The sequence below is a fragment of the Podarcis vaucheri genome (genome assembly GCF_965113315.1).
Source record: "Podarcis vaucheri genome assembly, chromosome: 2".
Classification (NCBI taxonomy): domain Eukaryota; kingdom Metazoa; phylum Chordata; class Lepidosauria; order Squamata; family Lacertidae; genus Podarcis; species Podarcis vaucheri.
This window is the reverse complement of record NC_138760.1, coordinates 86,707,629-86,729,528: the sequence shown is the minus strand read 5'-3', so window position 1 is coordinate 86,729,528 and position 21,900 is coordinate 86,707,629. Positions and strand designations below refer to the sequence as shown.

The window sequence follows — 21,900 nt, the reverse complement described above, 5'->3', positions numbered from 1 at the left end:
ATGGGGCACCCTGTGTTGAAGGGGCAGCAAGGTTGTACTGCTGACTGCCTCCAATATCAAGTAGTTCCCTAGCCCTGCCCAGAAGCATCCATACACTGAGCTTGGATGTCTGTAGTAGGGAATCCTATGGATGTAGCTTCTGAGAAATTAGGCTAACACAGGACTGCATGGAAGCCTACACACAGATGTATACACTATATGTGCATCCGCTTAGGGCAAGGAGCTACATGACATTGAGGTGCAACCCTGCCTCCCTTTAAACTGAGGAGCCTCATTCATGTCCTTAACAAACAAAGGGGGCTAATGAATCTCGTTATTCTCAACACATTCCATGAAAAGCAAAAAGAGATGCTAGAAGGAAAAATTTTTTTACTTAGTTCATGAAATTTATACACCAACTGATTGTAAAAAACCTCAAAGCGGTTTACAAAAAGATAAAACCATAAAATCATGAGATATTTACAATATCTTAAAACGTACAAGAAGTTAAAATACTAAAACAGATCAAAATTCACAGCAGCTTTTTCTAAGCATCTGGGTAGGCTTGACTAAACAAGGATGTATTTACCAGGTGCCAAACAGAATACAGCGAAGGCATCTGCTTGGTATCAATAGGCAGGGAGTTCCACCACTACGGCAGTTGCAAGCAAGCAATAACCCACAACTAGAGCACAAACAGAGATTAAACAGGTCAAGCAAATGTTCTAGTGCAAAACACACAGACTTGCTGGCTGGGAGAACAGACCAGGCAAAAACAAGAGTGGCACAAAGCCAACCCCTCCCTGTTTTTCTGTGGGCTTGCTCTCCTTTTTCCTTTATACCTTCTTGTGCCAAGCTCAGCTCTGAGGGACAATTCACAATATCGTGTAGAGGCAATACTCTGAAGAAGGCCGAATTACTTGCAATTTTAACTTCTGACATAGCGCCTTGCCTTCTGTGTAGAGATGTATTAGACTGCATTGCTAGTGGAAACGTATGTCTCAATAAGAATGAAATCCATGTGCTCACATGTGGATGTCACCATAAATGGGGCCAACCCAGTGCTATTTTTCTAGGGAAAGATGTGCCAGAACTCACCATGGAATGCCTCCCTTGTTCTCTTATAATGCCAATGGTGCCCATCTGAGAGGAGCCAGAACTGAGTTCCTGTGAGTTCCATCTGAAAAAAAGCCCTGGGCCCATCTATACCTGCTTTGCTTAGAAATAGGCACTGAGAATAATGAGTAAAAACCATGCTCTGACCATCCCACTTCTGTGGAATGTCCAAATCAGCCTGAAGGGGCTCTCAGTTCATTAGGATCACACAAACGTATCTTTATGACTGGCCAAAGCGTGAACAAAAGTCATAATACAAGGAACCAGCAAAACATGTCGCTGAAATACTGAATAAAAATATCGTTGAAACCCTTTCATTTGTTGCTGGTAATTAATACAATTATAGCCATCTTATTTTATTATGTCTTTATTCTGTCAGTTGAGACTATTTATAGTGAAACTTGGTTGATTCACCATAATTTCATTCCTCCCACAGCCCATTTCAGTCCTGTGCTCAGAAAACTGTATAAATTTATTTTGTATTTTAATATCACGGCGTCTGAAGGCTAAAAAAAGGTCTAGAAGTTATAAATTAAATAAAGTTGTGTGGTACTGAATAATCACTGCTGGTGGGGAGGCCAAGTCACATGATCCTCAGGATTCTGGGAGCTACAGTATTTGGAAGTCTTCAAAGCAATAGCTGTAGCCAGTTTTTGCACACTCTAGCACACACCTTCATTTCTGGGCATTGGTAATGGTGTGAAGAAGGGAGGGAGGGAGGGAGGGAGAAAAGGAACAGGCCTTTGTTAAGTAATTCTAATATGTTACATTTTTTATTGTGAAAGGTACAGAGAAAACCACATTTATATATAAAATTAAATGTCAGTTGGAAATACATTTTTTCTATGTGCTGTGTATTTTATTATACACTTTTTCTATACTGTTGAAAAGGATTTCCTGTCACTTCTTCAAGGCTAGAGTGGGAAACAATATCGTTGAGATAAAAAACAAATTCCATAATCATTCAAGTTCGCTCTCTCTCTCATCTCTCGCTTTGTGTCTGTGAATGGGGGTGATTATTTTAAAGCAGTTAGTAAACATGATACATTAAGCATTATAAAAAATAAATCATACAACCATACATTTTTTAAAAAATAATTAATTACTATGGGCAGTATATTTGTTTGTATATAAAAATGGGCAGATTTTAATTATGCAACACAATGACATTGCTGAGAGAGGCAGAAGGGTAAGAGATTGTATTGTGCTGTTAAAACACAAGGTAATTACACATAAATAAGAATTCAAAAAAGGTCAAGGCTTTGGCCCCTGAGTGAAAACATTTTATACAGCCTTTCACAAAGCTTCTAGGTAGCGAATTGATTGATTTGATTGATTTACTAAATTTCTAGGCTGCTTTTCATTGACATGAATCGCAAACTAGCTTACAAACAATAAATAACAATAACATAATGGAATACCACAAATACAACATCAATCATATAGAATTACAATGTGTAAAACACCATTAACAAAACAACTAAAACAAAGTAAGCAAAACAGCAGCATCATCATAATTACAACAAAAGTCATATTATAGGATTCACAAAGTACTATAGCATTCATAGTATGTTGAACAATACTAGCAACGGTAACAAAATAGCACCCAAAAAATACACTAAGCACTGTTGAATTCATACACACACTCTCCCCATCCCCAGGACTCATAATCTTGCACTCTACAGTGGTACCTCAGGTTAAGTACTTAATTCATTCCGGAGGTCTGTACTTAACCTGAAACTGTTCTTAACCTGAAGCATCACTTTAGCTAATGGGGCCTCCTGCCGCCGCCGCACTGCCGGAGCACAATTTCTGTTCTCATCCTGAAGCAAAGTTCTTAACCCGAAGCACTATTTCTGGGTTAGCGGAGTGTGTAACCTGAAGCATATGTAACCTGAGGTACCACTGTATTCAGTTCACTAAAAGACATCTACACATAATGCCCTTGGCAGCAACTCCATTCTGAAGGCTCATAGGGCTGGAGGGTGGGTCAAGGCAAGGCGGGTGTGAAAAGCCACTGGTTAGTGGCCAGAACTAAGTCTCTCTCCCTTTCCCACACCCCACAAGGTAAATGCATCTTCAGTGCCCCAACCTTTCTGGAAAGCTGGTGAGCAGCTGCTTGTGATTGACAGGAACATTCCAAGGGACTGAAAAGGGGGGATTTAAGAGAATTAAGTGGGTAGACTCAGAGAAGAGAGGTTAGCCAAGAGCAGAATCATAGACCTGTAGTTAGAAGGGATCCCAAGAGCCATCTAGTCCAACGCAGGCATTAGGGCGATGTATTGATAATCGCCCAAAACCAGTATGAAAGTCACATCATGACAACTGGTTTCATAATAACAACCTGGAAATATAGAGCTAATCACAATGTGGACCGTCACTTCGCTCAAGATTTCTGCAGCCTGTGTCTTTGCCAGCTTGGCTTTCCCCTGCCTCCTGCAGGCAGCAGCAAACCACTAGAGCAGGCAGCTGACGAAAGCAGCCAGTCTGCCCAGGAACTTTCCACAGAGTGCAGACGCCCTACCTGGGGACTTTCTTCCGTAATATAGATGGCATGAGCTTCTTTTTTTAGAGCCTCTTATTTTAAGTGTAGGCTAGGTGCCAGGCTGGTGGATTGTTTAACCCTCCTTCCTCACTTCTCCCTCTCCCTCTCCTCCCCCCTCTCTCTGCCTATGTCTCCCTTGCATCATGAGGTCTCCAGCGTCTAGGGACGTTGTATTTATTAAAAAAACAGAATATAACTGAATTCAACTTAGGACTTAGATTATATTAACATTGGGTTGAATCCAGACTTCACCTTCCACACTGTTCAAAAGGAAACCCACCCACCCCACCAGGGAGATGTTAGCACTGATGGCAGAAGAGTTCGAATCCAACCCATTGCATTTGCAGCAAGGAAAAAACTTACACAACACATGTATGAACCTGATTTAGTATGCATCAGACCACTGGTTCATCTAGCTCAGTACCTGGGAACTTTTGCATGTAAAACAGAGACAAAGCCGGTCTTCCACCTCTGAGCCATGGGCCCTTCACTAGCACACCCATTTCACTACTTGCATGACAGTAATACAGTCAGAAGTCGAATGGAATCTATTCCGGAAATCCGTTCGACTTCCAAAATGTTCAGAAACCAAGGCGCGGCTTCTGATTGGCTGCGGGAAGCTCCTGCAGCCAGTCGGCAGCCACAGAACCTGTGCTGGACGTTAGGGTTCCAAAGAACGTTCGTAAAGTGGAGCAATCATTTCTGGGTTTGCAGCATCTGGGAGCCAAAAAGTTTGAGTCGTAAGGCGTTCGACTTCCGAGGTACAACTGTACTGGCATTATATTGACCAGCCTAAACAATATCATACTAATAATGACTGCAAGCAGTTTGCAAGCCTGCTGTAAAAGCACCTGTGGGCAAAAAAATATTTGTCTGCTGTCGGTGGTGCTTATGAAATGCAAATTCCAATATTCGGCTCCTTGCAAAAATGTGTCTCTACATGTGGAATTTCATGATAAAAAGCTTTAATGTCCCTGTTTTCTCTTGATAAACCCTGCTGGTTTACTGACGCGTGAATGTGCTGAAATTGAATTACTGTACAACAGCAATTACTTTTCACAGTACACCTATAATGGAAATCAATTCTGCAGTGAACACCAGATAGCCAGAAAAAGGGGCAAGAAGAAAGTAAAAACTATTAAAGGGGGGTGAATCTCCCTTTCTTCCCATTTTCCTGTAAGGCTAAGGCATTAAGGCTTCGAAAAGAGAGAGAGAGAGAGAGAGAGAGAGAGAGAGAGAGAGAAGAATATATACTCTACTGCACTTCAGAAAGTAGGGATTTTTAGTGTTATCAATGTAAATCAAACAGCCATCTTTAAAAGCACTCTACATAAGTAAAATGAAAACTGTCACTTAAAAACATTTCATGCCACAGAAAAGGTTAAGCAAGTGTTTTTAGCAATAAGGCTGGTACTGCATTTGGCACATGACCTTTACAAAGCCTGGTCAATTTCTTGGGTGTTTTTTCTTCTTCTTCTATGGGCCTTCTTCAAATGAATATAATGAAAGCAACATGACTCTTTCTCTTCTCCCCAGGTACATTATTGTGGCAGACAGAATGTTCTCTTCATTTGTAAAAATATACACTCTGTAATTGACTAGATAAAGTGTGCCTAAACAAACAAAACAGTGTTTGATTTCAGGTTCCTCCAATACATGCTTGATTATTCAAACAATAATTAAGGTGTTTGCTTGTAAAGAGGCTGGCAAATCCATTCATTTATATACCACCATTCCTCCTGAAGGAACCCAAGCCAGTGTACAACATAAAAAAAATACAAAATGATGCATCCAAGCCAAATTTGAAGCATGCTGATGCAACACAGGCTGAATTACTCTAGCCTTCTACTCCAGATGTCTTGGACTACAACTCCCATCATCCCCAGCCAGCATGGCCAATTGTCAGAGATATTGGGAAGTGTGGTCCAAAACCAGGTTGGAGAAGACTGGATTAGATAGTCATAGAAAGAACATGGAAGAGAACATTTACATTCACTTGAATTTCCAGCACCAAATAGGAAGAATTAAAGCACAGCTGAAGGTAGTGTTTAAGAATATGCAACTGCTTAGTTTTCAGAAATCAAGATATAATCTTGCCTAGGAAGAATTGACAACTGACAGAATCCAAGATTTGTTTAATAAAACAAGAAGTGTATCCTGGGAAGCCAAAGAGCAAAATGCTCAATAAGGGAGTTTGGGGATGTCTTTGTTTGGTGGCTTTTGGCCAATAATTCTCTTCAGAAATAGTTGAGAGAACATTCAGAATTAAATTCATGAAATTAGGGAAGAATAAAGTAAAGCATATATGTGAGTCTGACCTTCAGTTGGGCACATTTACCAATTCAAATATATTAGTCAATTGGTACAGCCTGTCTATAAGTTTTGTTGGTGTTATTATGTAAATATTAATGACAATCGTATTTTGCTATTAAAACATCATATTAATCAGCTCTTTGGACTGCCCAATCTAGAGGATGTATAAACTGCACTTAGAATATACCAGCTGAGGATCATTAGAATATGCCATGGTACATAGTTCATAGTTGTACATATGCCAGTCATATTTATTTGGTATTAACATGCATTTAAAATACCATTATTAAAACATTATGGAAATATTATTAAAATATTATGGAAACTTGTTTTGTCACTGGGAGTATTCAAAAATCACCAATACTACTAATTACAATTTCCTCCAAATGTTTCAGGTATGCTTTTTTAAAAAAAGGCTCTGAAATAATCCTCTTTTACTCTTATACAATAACTCTCTCAATGAAAAACATGCTGTGTTAGCACAGATGATTTTCAGCTAATTCAATTAGTTGCTAGGAGACCATTTCAGTCAATGATATCATTTGAAAATATAAACAGTATTAATATTTAGATCTCGGAGCATCTTGCATTGTACCATGCTTGTGGCAATGGAGATTGTCAGTGAAGAGCGTATCGTTCAGTGAGGAAGGTGCCCTATTAATATTTAATTTTATTATTATTATTATTATTTATTTGTATACTGCCCTTCATCCAAAGATTACAGGGCAGTTCACAACATAAAAATACAAAATGAGAACACAAAGTACATAATAAAACAAAAACAAACCAATTACCCCCCTTCCCAGAAACACATTTAAAAGGCCATAAAATGTTAATCAGTCAAAGCAGATTAACTTGATTGATTGATTGATTGATTGATTAGAGGCCCTAAACCTTGGGGTCTCAAATTTCAGCAGTGCTTTGCACACCACCAAAATCTGAAAGCTTTTGCCTCTTGCAGGCAACTTCCCATCCATCCAGTCTAGGAAACCACCCACTAACAGTGTATCAGTCTTATCAAGACTGAGCTTCAGTTTGTTGGCTCTCATCTGAGGCAACAAAACATTCCAGCACTTCCTGAGGAGCCCTGCACTGAAGGCTCCACTCCATGCAGATCAGCTACGAGTTGCCGCTCTTTAGAGTTCTGTAAGGTGTCTCTTCCTTCTCAAATCCTCTCCTTGATTGATTTCTAATCAGAGAGACCGGTAGAGGGGACTATCTATCCATGATGCACACACAAGCGTGAAAAAGATGAGGAATCATAGAATCATAGAATCATAGAGTTGGAAGAGACCACAAGGGCCATCGAGTCCAACCCCCTGCCAAGCAGGAAACAACAAAGCAGGAAGCCAACAAAGAGATTTAAAGTGGTAGCGGGAGTTGAAATCTAGCCATAACTGGAGCGTGACTAATTCCCCAGCACCGATCTACAAAATCAGGGCAGTGTGGTAGCTACTTCTCGAAGGTGTTATCTGACCTGGAGTTTCCAACTTTTTATACTGTTCATAAAGTACTTAGATTTCCACTGGCTAATCAAAAAGCAGGTAAGCGCTACTATCTGATAGAGGTTACTTAACTAACTTGTCCAACACAAGGGGAGATGAGAAATGGTGACCTTAGCTAGACTGTAGGATCAGGCTGCTTCATCTAAACCAGGGGTAGGCAACCTAAGGCCCGGAGGCTGGATGCGGCCCAATAGCCTTCTAAATCTGGCCTGCGGACGGTCCGGAAATCAGCGTGTTTTTATATGAGTAGAATGTGCCCTTCTATTTAAAATGCATCTCTGGGTTATTTGTGGGACCTGCCTGGTGTTTTTACGTGAGTAGAATGTGTGCTTTTATTTAAAATGCATCTCTGGGTTATTTGTGGTGCATAGGAATTCGTCCATATATTTTTTTTTCAAAATGTAGTCCGGCCACCACATGGTCTGAGGGATAGTGGGCCAGCCCACGGCTGAAAAAGGTTGCTGACCCCTGGTCTGAACACTGCAAAGGGTCACCGCCGGAGAATGGCTTCTAAAAGCAGAGTGGTTTTTACAATTCCAGCACAGCGGGATTCAGAAAGAAGTAGATCTTCTGCTCCAATTTTCTGCCAGCTTAAAATAACTGGTCCTTTGAATCTCTGCATGACAGAAATTATGTGTGCCTAAATCCACCCCAAGCTGCAATTGATCAAAATACCCCTAATCTTCTTCTTGCTCTAGAATTTTCTCTTACATAATTCAGACTGCCATTCTTACTCCTCTGCACAATCCATTCTGGTTTTGCTAGTTGCAGGGAGGGGAAATGAGCTCTGCAGGGCATAGAATCTCCATGTCCACTCAAATGAAAATGTCCCTCAGCCATTCCACTGGCTTCAGAGGTCTTAGCACATTTAGCATATCTTCACACATATCACCATTTTTAAAAAAGGAAACCAAAAGACTCAACAAGCTGAATCCTGAGTCCAATACACTTTCTGCACTCTTGCTAATTTGCGGAAAACCCACAGTCCTGTTTAGTGAACCAGGAAATCTTTTGTTTGCTTTTCATTCCTTTTTAAATGTATTCTTCATATAATATGGATTTTTTTTTTACTTTATTTTTTTTAAAGTCCTTGCAGATTGAACTGAAAAGTCCACAGTAACTAATCCTCAGGAAAGTCCTCTTAGAAAGACAAAATAGCTATAGTAAAAAGCCATGTACCAATTACTGGCAACATGGCTTTCAAAATAATTCATGTGCTTCTGCAGTACTGGTAGAGTCTGAGATCTAATTCCCGGTCTCCGACTCTGAATTGTTTTCTTTTGTAAGAAATATTGACTATGGAGTACAGCGTGTATGTGTCACAAGTATGCACCAATCACAGAGTGATTGCAGAGTGTAGCAACCAGGAAGGTGAGGAAGGAATTATGGGACTGTGTCCATTTTTACTCCTCTGGTGTACACAGTTTGCTAAAAACATGTACCGTATTTTTCGCTCTATAACACGCACCCGACTATAACACGCACGTAGTTTTTAGAGGAGGAAAATCCGTAGGCATGCCACCCATAGGCATTCCCTCCATAACATGCACAGACATTTCCCCTTACTTTCTAGGAGGAAAAAAGTGAGTGTTATGGTGCAAAAAATACGGTATATGTCCTTTGACACTGACATATGTTTTCTAAATAAAACACTCCCCAGAAGGAATTTGAAATGTGCAGAAGAAAGAGAAAACGTCGTATCAAATGACTAAGGTTTCTGTTTTGTTTGTATCAAAACGGATATTTAGTACTCTTTCAGATCTTCTCTTATAGAAGGCCACATATAGCATAGTTCTCCCGAGGCCTTTCTGTCGGTCCATTTCCACAGCATCATACTGAGATGCCAGGACTACAAGCTCATTACCCAAAACATAAAAGAAAATTTTATCTGCTACCTACCCGTACAGCTTCAGACTTTTTGTGAAACATCTCCTCCATATTTTTTGCCAGCTTCTTCACAAGCTGAAGACCATCAATTTCTTCTACAGTAACATCCTTCTCATATTCTTTATATTTCTGCAGGAGAAAAAGAAGTTGCTCAGTGGAACAGCAGAACTAATCTAATGCAATTAGATACATGGTGTAACTTCTCAAGCTTTGTGGGGAAATACTTATTTTGGTGTGTAACCTACAATCATAGAATTGTATAGCTGGAAAGGATACCAAGGGTAATGACTCCAACTCCCTGCAATGCAGGAATCTTTTGCCCAACAGGGGCTCAAACACACAACTCTGAGATTAAGAGTCTCATGCTCTACCGACTGAGCTATGAGTCAGACCTGGAGATGCTTCACACACACACACACACAAATTATTGTAGGAAAAGAAATGAGTTGCTAGGTGGTTCCCAAAGATAACAAAAGCAGGCTATTTCACCCATGCTTTTATATTCAGAGTTACCTATGTGCTGTGATTTGCCCTACCTATGGGTCCATTGGCCATGCTTAAGCCTTGATTCAGGGCTAATCCAAAGGTTATGCCCCATAATGCTCTGCTGTACAGCACCACCACCAAAGAGCCCATAATGTACAGTAGCAATTGGTGATGCATGGTTGTCAAATGTAAAGTGCATTCATGCAGCCCTGATCCCACCCACCACCACTCTGCCCCAACCCAGACCCATCCAGGTAAGCTGTTGCAATGTGTGGCACTGCCCCACAACACCAGCTGCTACCGGCTGACCCCTTCCAAGCCTCTCTCATGGGGGCGGGAGGGGGAACATGGAGAAAATGCCACATCACTTTTGTTTCCCTCTTATTCACAGTTTTAAGTGTTGTAACTTGATTGACATTGGTACAAACTGCAATACTATGTGTTCTAAAGATACTTGGATTTACACTTCCCTTCCAGGTTCTTTGAGACATTTTACCCCTTTTTAATGCATCAAAACATGCAGTAGTAAGAAGAAAGCATTCTAACGTGCCTTTTAAGTAGGTTCTGCTGGCAAACCTGCCTATATGAACCATAATAACCAAATTAACAGCATAAGCCAATGCATATTTACTCAGAAGCAAATGCTATTATGTTCAGTGTGTCTGTTTTTTACTCACAGGAAACTGTATACAGGATTGCACAGGTTCTTTTACAAGAAAGAACTATGTTGGATTACTTTAATGAGGGTGCTTTTCCTTCCACCTGCCCATTTTCTTTACAAACAGAACATGCCAGGGTTTGCACAATTTCTCCCTCAATTTGTGAGCAATTTGTCATCATCAACAAGTAAGAAAGTATGCTTTTTTCTCATCCCTTTGATCATATTGTCTAAGATCAATAGCTACTGCCTTCCCATTTTGATTAGAGAAAATCAGAAGATGACAGTGAACAGAAGAAACAGGCAGATTACAAGTCAAAACTATCAATATACAGTTATTGAAATCAAAGTTAAATTTGCTTTCCTTATTTTATCCCTACCCAAGTCATCAAGGATTTATATACTCTCTGGAATTGGAGGTTTCACTTTTCACAGGATTCCAAGACCTGTGTGTGTGTTTAAAGAAAATACTCAGTGAGAGAGATGGGAGTGCTGAATATATGAAACAGCTGAGTAACTGCAGACATTTCAGGCAAACTGGCTGCATTAAAGGTTTAATGTTTCCCTCAAGGATCATGGTTGGGTTTTCTTAAAATCAATATCTAAAACAACTGCCTTAAAAAAACAACTTTACTTATTATACTGACAGGTTAAGAAGCAGAGAGGCAATTCCCCATCATGTTTATTTCTGATAAGAACATATTTGATTCTGATAAAGGATCTCTCCTTAGCAACTGACCTTAGTCTTCCTTAAAGTTTGCTAACACTCTGTACCTTGAGAAACTGTTTTCAGATCTAAGACCTATAAGCCCATACAGTGGTGCCCCGCAAGACGAATGCCTCGCAAGACGGAAAACTCGCTAGACGAAAGAGTTTTCCATTTTGGAGGTGCTTCGCAAAACGAATCTCCTATGGGCTTGCTTCGCAAGACGACAATGTCTTGCGAGTTCCTGCGGGGGGTTTTTCCTCCCCCCCCTTTTCTAAGCCGCTAAGCCGCTTATCAGCTGATCCGATAAACCAATAAGCTGCTAAAAGCAGCTAAAAGCCGCTAATAGCGCTAATCCGCTAATCCGTCAATGGGCTTGCTTCGCAAGACGAAAAAACTGCTAGACGAAGAGAATCACAGAACGGATTCTTTTCGTCTTGCGAGGCACCACTGTATCAGGAAGCAAAAGCAGAAATGAATGCACTCAGCTTATATATGCCAGTGTGGTGTAGTGGTTAAGAGTGGGGGACTCATAATCTGGGGAACTGGGTTTGCGTCTCCGCTCCCCCACATGCAGCTGCTGGGTGACCTTGGGCCAGTAACACTTCTTTGAAGTCTCTCAGCCTCACTCACCTCACAGAGTGTTTGTTGTGGGGGAGGAAGGGAAAGGAGAATGTTAGCCGCTTTGAGACTCCTTCAGGTAGTGATAAAGTGGGATATCAAATCCAAACTCCTCTTCTTCTTACGCAGTACTGGCAAGACATGCAACCAAAAGTTGGTTTGAGCATGGTGCTGATAATGCCAAGGTTGCAGGTTCAAGCCCCAGAAGGAAGCATATTCTTGTATAGCAGGGAGTTGAACTAGTGACCCTTGGGATCCCTTCCAACTCTATGATTCTATCCTAAAATGTAGGGACTGTATCCTCACCACCTAGGAGGAGGCCTCCTTTTCAGAGTTCTTTCAAGCCAGCCAGGCCCTTCTCCAAAATACTCTATCCTAGAAGCTGCTGGGACTCAAACTCCCATCAGCCCTTGCCATCATGGTCAGTACCCAGTGATGATGGGAGTTGTAGTCCAACAACATCACATTGGGGCCCTCTGGTCTATTCCATTTTTCCTCCTTAATTCTCCTGACTTGCTTAATCCTCACTGAACTGATTGGGCTTTTTAGGAAGGATGACCCTTAGTTTTAAAAATCTTTTTTATGTTTCTTAGTGGTGTGTTTCCACAAAACAGGCATGGGTATTCACCAGCTGAGATCACTATTAGAGGAAATGATACAGCCTGCTCAGTGCATTACTGTCATCCAGGGGTTCGTTGCCTTAAATATTTGCATTAAAACAATAAATAGTATTTAACGTTTGCATAGCACGCACAAGTGTTTAAAGAGATTCAGAGACATTATCCATTCTTACAACAACACTGTAAGATGTCAGTATTACCCTCCATATAGCAGGTGGTGGTATCAAGCTAAGAAAAAGTAGCTTGCCTAAGGCCATCTGGAGTATTCATGAAAGAGGCAAGGTTAATCAAACTTATTGATTCATAGAACTAGAATCAAGATTCTTGTTTCATAGAGCAGTCCCTTAGTCACCACGCTTATAGACTGTTATTACAGATGCTAATCTCCTCTTTTTGACTATGCTAACACATGAATGTATGTGCCAGACTCCATAAATTGCTCTTTGAATCCTAGAGAGCTGGGTGCACATGAAAAACATGCATGCATCTGCTCCTTAGTATTCCAGCCATTGCTTGATAAAGTGAATGTGAGATGTCTACGGCCAACTTTAGGCTCCAATCTGTTTTCATCTAGTTGAAGATGCTACATTGGGTCAGGAAAACCCTACGTATGGGGCACAGTTCTGGAGTTATGTAACTTCACAGCAATATCCAAATCAGTCAGAGCAATAATACAGGCAGACTTTTCTCCTGGTGCCTGAAGACAGACCGATGGTCCAGCAGAGAGATGGACAAGGCAGGCAATTCAGTAAGGAATCAAAGTAGAAATTTGGTGAGTGAATTCCTCAGCCAGCACCTGAGCAAGACATAGCTCAAAATGAAGAGCAAAGACAGATAGCAGCTTATTTAGGGCTAGATGTAGCCCTATGGCACCTGATCCCTACTTAGTTAAAAACTGATGTATCACCCTCTACTGAAGTGATATGGCAGTGCAACAGATATGAAACCAGCTGTTTCCTCTTGCTCCTATAGTAGTGCAAAGACCAGGGTTCAAATTCCTCACTCAGCCACGAAACGCATTGGACCAGTTACTGTTCCTTAGCCTAACCTACCTCACAGGATAATTGTGAGGATAAAATGGGGAAAAGGAAAACCATGTATATGTCACTTTCAGCTCGTTGGAGAAAAGGTGAGATATGTTATGCTATGGTATGTTATGCTATGCTATATCATATCATATATCATATGAAATAATAACATTACATCACATTACGTAAAACTTGGTTCCCACTGCCTTACACTGTCGAAAGTTCACATGTCTTGAATCTTCTTGAATTCTGTGGTCGATTAGACTCCTGGCTTGGATTAAATAGGACAAAACTCTTAAACTGATTTAGGTGAGGGATTATGTTATAAGAGGTCATATCTTTGCATTATTCATTGTGTGTTTTAATTATATATGTGTATCTTTGTGAGTTAATTATATTTGTGTGCCCAGAGATTCTTTTCCATTGACCACATTAAACAAAACTAAACCAAAATCATTCTAACAGTACACATGCATTAAAACTACTAAAGAGAAGAAAACAGACTCAAAGTCAGCAGTAAATAACTGTTTTGAAGTGGAGGAGAAAGTAATGAAAGCTGACAAGCACAGGTTAGATAAGAATCTTGTCACATTCACGAAGTGAATATGCAAATCTCTATAAGACTTCAGATTTGATACAGTACAAGAAATATTCAAAACATGAATTCCTTTTGTTAGCCGAATCAGCATTTGGCAAGGCATGGTCCCAAGAACATTTATCATTTCTGAAAGAAAACACACACACACACAACCCCCACATTAATTCTGCAGCATCTATTTTGCCAGATCATTTCACACAAGCACAAGGAAAAGAGAAACACTGCTTCACTGTCAGAACTTTTAATGTTGTTCATGCACTTGGGTCAATTTTTTAGTTGCGTGTTCACTGAGTATATGGTAATAAGGTGCCAAAAGCAACTCACAGGAACTTGAAGTGGAAGGTTTGCGCAATAAAAAAAAATATGCATCTTGTCTACAAGCTATGTGATCAAGAGTGCTGCCTAGCCTAATGAAATTTTATATTTTTAATTCACAGGAGGGAACAAATTCAAAGCCAATGGGATTAGATATCAAAGCAATATTTTATTGATGACTGATAGTGTAAGTCACAAGATACTAGTCCTCCTGCCCTCTAGGGGGTCTCACACACCAGAAGAACCCACTATGCCCAAAAGATAATCACTGACATTCTTACAGCAAGCAGAACACAGAAAGAGGAAGCTTTCTAGTCTCCTACAACTATAGACATAGAATCCTAGAGCTGGAAGTGCATAAATGTCCCATACAAGGATCAAACCTGCAACCTTGGTGTTATCAGCACCATGTTCTAACCAACTGAGTCCTGATCTGGTATTATCCCTGAACAGTGAATCACAGCAAAAGCAGGTGGTTAGGGACCATTCCTGTGTGTGCTAGCCTCCCATAGTCAACTACCAGCCTTCCTATATTGATCTGGAAGCTCTGATGGGGTTACTTAGCATGTTTGGGTGAAAAAATGGGAAGGAAATGTTGCTAAGGCACAACTGCTGAGCAGCATTCCTGCTTGCACTGATAACCCCTCCCTCATCAAATGAAGTTGGTACGGCAGCTGAAATACCACATCAAACTTCTCATTTTAGCAGAGTTAGGGGGGGGGCAATGTTGGCAACATGCTAATCTAATTTGAGCTTTCTCTACCTAGATATATGGTTCTTGCCCATTGCTTAATTGTAAATATACAAGGCATAAACTATACTCAATTTCATGCTTGATTATATTTGATTTGGGGGATGTGGAACTGGATTTATACCCTTTATTTGTTTGCTTATTATACCACCTTCAAGAATAAGCAGCTTTCCCTGCCAGCACACAACAGCTTCATAAAACAAAAATCAAAAAATCAAATCAAATCAAATGAAAAAATAAATAAATTACGACAACATATAAAACCACCACAAAATCAATCCAAAAAGGCCTGTACTGTATTTTATAAGCCTGTAGTTTTTGGTATTACTGAAGGCTAGATGTTGAAGGTTATGGCAAGTAAATGAGTTATTTCCTTTAGTATGGGTGATATCCAACATCACATTAGTGGGCTTCCACTCACACAGTTGGTGTTCCCTTCTTCTTCTCCACGCTGCAGCACTCCAAAATCCACTTTGAAGCCTCAACCCCCAGCACAAGAGCTTCAGGGGGAGGGGGGAGGAAGGGGAAGTCCTATTGCATGAGTGGAAGTCTATTCTGATAGTGGGAAAACACAGGTGGATGTTACGCATTAGCTGGCAATACTGATGCGTGAAGAAACATTGGTGGTGCTGCATCAAGTAAAGCTATTCTAGTATCTAGAGGTGATGAGAAATTATGGGAACCCACTGAATTTAGAGGTTGCTAAATTGGAAGTAGCTGTCAACTTTTTAACTGGAGCATAATTAATTCATCCCCAAGCCAGAGTTATCTCCAAACCAGGAACATGTTATAGGATTGCACACTCATATGGACCCATCCTTCCTTTGCTTTGATTTTCTCCCTGATTTCCCAGAGAAGAATTCAGCAAGATGCTATGGCAATCATTCTGTCAATGGAAACATTTCAGATTTCCAGAAGGAGAAATCCCCCTCTCATCGCCTCACAGTGCACTGTTCAAGGGGTTGTCCCAATGCCCCATCACTGCGCATAAGCCAACATTGGGGACAAGTTTGGTAAAGGGAAAGGGAAAGGACTTCTGGATGGTTAGGTCCAGTCCAAGGCGATTAGGGGGTGCAGTGCTCATCTCTCTTTTCAGGCCAAGGGAGCCAGTGTTTGTCCACAGACAGTTTTCTGGGTGATGTGGGCAGCAGAGGACCACGACGAGTGCCAGAGCACACAGAGACACCATTTACCTTCCCACCGCAGCAGTACCTACTTATCTACTTGCACTGGCATGCTTTCGAACTGCTAGGTTGGCAGAAGCTGAGACAGAGCAACAGGAGTTCACCCTGTAAAGCGGATTCAAACTGCTGACCTTCCGATCGGCAAGCCCAAAAGGCTCTGTGATTTAGACTACAGCGCCACCCGCAGGGACAGGTTTACATGGGGGGGGGGGAGGAAGGGGGAAAATCCCCACTGCACCAGCAGAAGTCCTTGTGCAGGCTTCCAGTAGAGAGGCTCATTAGTTGAATCAGGCCCACATTCACACAACCATATTGGCAAATTATACTTTGAACTTGCCCTCCAAACTGAAATTCAAAGCCACAGTTTGGCTGTTGTTTCTGATTCTGATTTGGAGGGCAAGCACAAATGACAAGAACCAGGAAGTCACAGAGGAAACCGAAGCATGGGAGGAGAGGAGGAAGGGATGCAGAGAGAGTATCTGAGTCATGGTCTGGTGTTAAATGTGAGCCAGCACGTTGCCTCGGTTCAGCTTAATCTGCCACCAACGTATTGTCAGCAACCCATTTTGGCAAGGAAAAGTTGGCAGCAACTATTACAAAACTTAATTGGCTTCTCTGAAGGTTGTTTAATTCTATATTTGGGATGTCCTGACAATCAAAAGTAATCGATAAATGAGTCTGCAAAGTCATAATAAGCTTAAAACTAATACAATCTGCAGCTGTTAATGTGGTTTTCTAGGTCCAGAGCCAAAAGCTTTTGTCGACAGGCTTGGAACTCTGCCGTAATGAATTCTTTAGAGTCCAAAACTGAGCAATGAAAGAGAATGCATAGATGGGTTGCTAATGTGCCTCTGATATCCAAACAAATTGTTGTCTTTTCATTTTTCTTACATTTATACGTACCTACAGTTATCAGTGGGACGCAGGTGGCACTGTGGGTTAAACCACAGAGCCCAGGACTTGCCGATCAGAAGGTCGGCGGTTCGAATCCCCGCACGGGATGAGATCCCATTGCTCAGTCCCTGCTCCTGCCAACCTAGCAGTTCGAAAGCACGCCAAAGTGCAAGTAGATAAATAGGTACCACTCTGGGGGGAAGGTAAACGGCATTTCCGTGCACTGCTATGGTTCGCCAGAAGCAGCTTAGTCATGCTGGCCACATGACCCAGAAACTGTCTGCGGACAAATGCCGGCTCCCTCGGCCAATAAAGCAAGATGAATGCCACAACCCCTGAGTCGGTCACGACTGGACCTAATGGTCAGGAGTCTCTTTACCTTTCTTTACAGTTACCGGTACCTACCCATGCATGGCCTAAGATCATCTCCTAGTCACAGTCTGGTCTGAAGTTACAGCTAATTCAAAAACACTGGGCAGCTCTACAGGCTTCCTCTGATGTGTGTCCTTTTTGTGTGTGTGAAGGTGAGGCAAGGGGAGCTTGCTCTGCGTATTGACATCACGCACTATGCTTGGATACCGTAAGTGGCAATAACAGAACCTGAGGCTGCTAATAAGTGGCTATGTGGTTGGAGGACAGACTCCTGGATTGGAGAGGGGGCTGTCGGAGCTGGGAAGGAGGTGAAGTAAGTAGGGAAACTCTAGTGGTGCAAAGAAAAGGAAAGATTTCATTCTGGAACATTTCTAATCGCCCTGTGCAACCCTTTCACATCTCCAAATCACCAGAGGTGTAAGCGTTACATTGATTTTAATAGATTTGGGACGGGGGACAGGGATGCCAACAAAATTTATTCTCTAACAGTTCAGACTGGATGCATAAGAAACCAAAGATGCAATGAAAGGAGCATGTGAGCAATGCATCACTGAGGACAAAGTTTCATGTTCCCCCCTTCTCTTCAATCCACAAACTCCAGGCACTTTTTTGGACCAAGGCTTTTCTTGTTGAGCAAGGTGAATCAGGTGAAACAACAAGGAGTGTGTTTGGACACAAGAGGGCCCCTTGCAGATGGAGGCCCTTGTGCAGTGGTTCCATCCCAGCCTCTGAAGTGTGGAGGCTGGCAAGAGAGAGGTCCTGTATGATTGGGCTGAGGCTGCATACACACCACACGTATTTAAGCACATCTACTACCCTTCCCAGCAACAACAACAAAAGAATTGTAGGAACTGCAGTTCCCCCTCAGAGTTACAGTTCTTGACACACTTAACAGACTACAGTTCCCAATAATCTTTGGGGGAAGTCATATGCTTCAAAAATATGGTGTGTACACAGCCAGTCACTCAAAGTCTAATCCAACTAAAAGGTGCTATCTGCTACTCTTAAGTGATCTCTGTGTGTATGGGGGGGGGGAATTGGCATAGCAGAAAAATATAAGACATGTTTTGTGACGGTGCATACATATGTAATTGCTTTTGCATTAATTGTTCCATGAAATGATGCTGAGACAGTATAGGATGTATGAAATTGATAGTTTATTTTACCCATCAGTGATTTTCAGTGTGTTACCTTGTGAGAGTGACCTGGGAAATGCCCTATTAATTAGACAGGGCCACATGTACCACCATCCTACATTCACTGTGACCCTGGGGTGATGCTCTGATGAAGCCCAAGCAAGCAAGCGTTCCTACGCTCACTTTCAATCTCAGAGTATGCGGTTCCAGAGTAAGGTAAGTTTGCCAAGAATGACAGCTAGAATAGAACAATAGCCACTTTAATTAGATACACAAATTCTGTGTTTTTGTAGTAGAGGTATTTTATATGATAATTTTCAACAGCATGCAAAAAGAAAAGAGAGAAAACCCTCAAAGATAATTAGTTTTATTATGCTTCTCACTACTGCTACACAGTGTTATAGTTGATGGCATTCTGATGCCTAACATGTTTCCCCATTCCTCAGAATAGATGCTTTCCCTTAAACTTTTTCTATATTGCTTTTCCTGTGCATTTTTTAAAAAAGCTTCCTACATAAGGCATTTAAAAACCTGGCAAGAAATAATAAGGGAAAGCTCCCTGCAAGATCCCCACAAGTCAGAGCAACTTATCTCTCTGCATGGCAGCCGTGCATGTGAGCACCATTACTGGGTTACTTCCAGGATTCTCACACTAAACATGTGACATATGAAGGACAGGTTCCATTCTCGACAACTGGGCCCCACACACAGCAGTTGTGTTAAACTATAACTCCCTGTATAGGAACTTGTGTCTGCCCGTCATGCTTTGCACCAGAAGTAGATTGCAAAGGGGTGGGATGGCGTCACTACGCTAGCTTCCTGAAAGGTTGGTTGCTGTTGCTTACCAGGAACTAGAAGAAGGCGGAAGGTGCCCCTGCCTGTGAATTTGCACCACGACAACCTCCCCATCAACTTCCCTCTTCCTCTTAGCACCTCAGCCCCACCCCTCCAACTGCTTCTGCTTTGCATACCCACTCCAAAGTGGTGTTAACACTGAGACAGTCACAGCAACTGATTGCCATATGAAGTGAGAAGGGGGTCAACAATGTGCATTCATGGTATGTATCTCCATATGGTACAGGAGAGGAAGAAAGTGAGCTCAACTGGTACCCATACTGAGAGCTCATCCCCCTGCCCTCCACAATTGTTTTGGCAGCAAAGTTTTGCACAGAACTGGCAGGTGGGATGATTAGAGTCACAGGTGGTGCTTTCTATTTAATTCCTGATCATCCCACACAATTCCCACACCCATGTGGCCCTCTTTTGCTGGGGCTATTCCCCAGCAGCATAAGGATGCAAGTAAACACAACATGGGACTGCTTGTTCAGGGAATAGGCAAGGGGGTTTAAACAAAAAGCCTGCTGTTTTTTGAGCCATTGGTAGAGATCCTCCTCCTCATCCCCTGTTCTCCACGTTTTAGGTCTCCAAAATGTCCACATACCCCACTGAGAACTCACTTTGATGATTGCCATGTGGATTTGCCTTATGAGACTGATATTTATTTTTATTTTTATTATTAAAAAGCTGGTGTGTTATGGGGCATAGTATTTTGGCATGGGGATGAGGGGGGTTTAATCCTTGGGGCTTACCACAAACCAAATTAAAATCATCCCCACCATGTCTGTCATTCATAATACAGTGGTACCTCGGGTTACATACGCTTCAGGTTACAGACTCCACTCACCCAGAAATAGTACCTCGGGTTAAGAACTTTGCTTCAGGATGAGAACAGAAATCGTGCTCCGGCGGTGCAACAGCAGTGGGAGGCCCCATTAGCTGAAGTGGTGCTTCAGGTTAAGAACAGTTTCAGGTTAAGAATGGACCTCCAGAACGAATTAAGTACTTAACGCAAGGTACCACTGTAGGGTGAAAGATCTACCCATACCCTGGTCTGGATCCAGTTGAGAGCTTCACACAACAGCTATTTGTTTGCTTTTTAAACAGATGTATAAGGCCAAACATCACTATAGGACATAACATCCCTGCATTAAGTCTCTCCGTGCTCACTCATTCCCTAACCCATTAAGTCAATATCACTTCCTACATGAAAATGTTCCTTTGCTCATAGATTCCACCATGTCAGCATAAAGGCCGTTTCCTAAAATGTCACTCCTTTCAGAGCAGGTAGCTTTGTGGAGATGACTACTACTCTGGAATGAAGATAACTGCGCTGCTATCAGCAATGTTCTGAGAAAGAAACAAAAGAGCTGTAATCACTGAGGTTGCCAGCATCTCACTATATTGAAATCAATTAGAGGAAAAAGTGAGGACAAGGAAGATAAGGAGTGAATCAGCAGCAGTTACTAGGGAACTCTGAACAGGTTTCTTCCAGTATCCAGACAGAAATGCAAAACACATCAACAAACTATTGCCCTTCTATATTAGACAAATCAGTCAACCATGTGCCTTAAAACAGTGGACAACATGAGATCATTCACAGGAAATGAGACAGTACTGAAATACTCATTGTCAGCTGTTCAGTGCCACCACTCTTTGGGCAATGGTTTAGAGGTAGTGGGATGGCAACCCAGGAACTAGATGCATTTCCCAGTCTCAAAGGGCCTAATTAGTTTTTAACACTTGAGTGCAATGAGATCTATATTAGTCTTTCCATAAAGATTGTAACACAGTGGGGATGGCACAACTTCACCTTCATCTATCCTTAGGGGTGCATACTGTTACAGAAGTTGCCAACCCCACTCTCTGCCAAGTGGTTAAAAAACAATTAAACATTGATAGAATTAAAACCAGAGAGAGAAAAAGAGATTCTGTTAAAATCATACAAATACCGTATTTTTCGCTCCATTGGACGCACCAGACCATAGGACGCACTGGACCATAGGAGGGGGAGAACAGGGAAAAAAAATTTTCTTGTTCTCCCCCTCTAAAACAAGGAGCGTTCAAGGTACATTCACCAGAGCTTGTGGGGCTGGCGGTGGGGCGAAGCGCTGCTTTCCCCCACCGCCAGCCTCAAAGATCCCTGAAGCCTTTGGAGTGCAGCGCCCCGCTGCCCTGGAGAGGTTTGCGCGCAGCCATCCCCAAGCTAGAGCAGCGAGACGGAGCCTTCCGTCTCGCTGTTCTGGCTTGGGAACAGCCTTGCTATCTTCTGCAGGACAGCGGGGTGAAGGCACCCCGCTGCCCTGCAGAGGTTTGCGCGCAGCAATCCCCAAGCTAGAGCAGCGAGAC

General features: G+C 41.9%; 1 protein-coding gene across 4 annotated transcripts in view; it reads right to left on the bottom strand.

The window, feature by feature from the left end:
• CACNA2D3 (calcium voltage-gated channel auxiliary subunit alpha2delta 3) overlaps window positions 1–21,900 on the bottom strand; it is a 498,960-nt gene that overhangs the window by 372,224 nt on the left and 104,836 nt on the right. For all 4 annotated transcript variants that reach the window (XM_082209336.1, XM_082209333.1, XM_082209334.1 and 1 more), the window contains exon 3: window positions 9,358–9,474. In XM_082209336.1, the coding sequence (XP_082065462.1) occupies window positions 9,358–9,474 (117 nt within the window). The remainder of the gene's footprint in view (window positions 1–9,357; window positions 9,475–21,900) is intronic.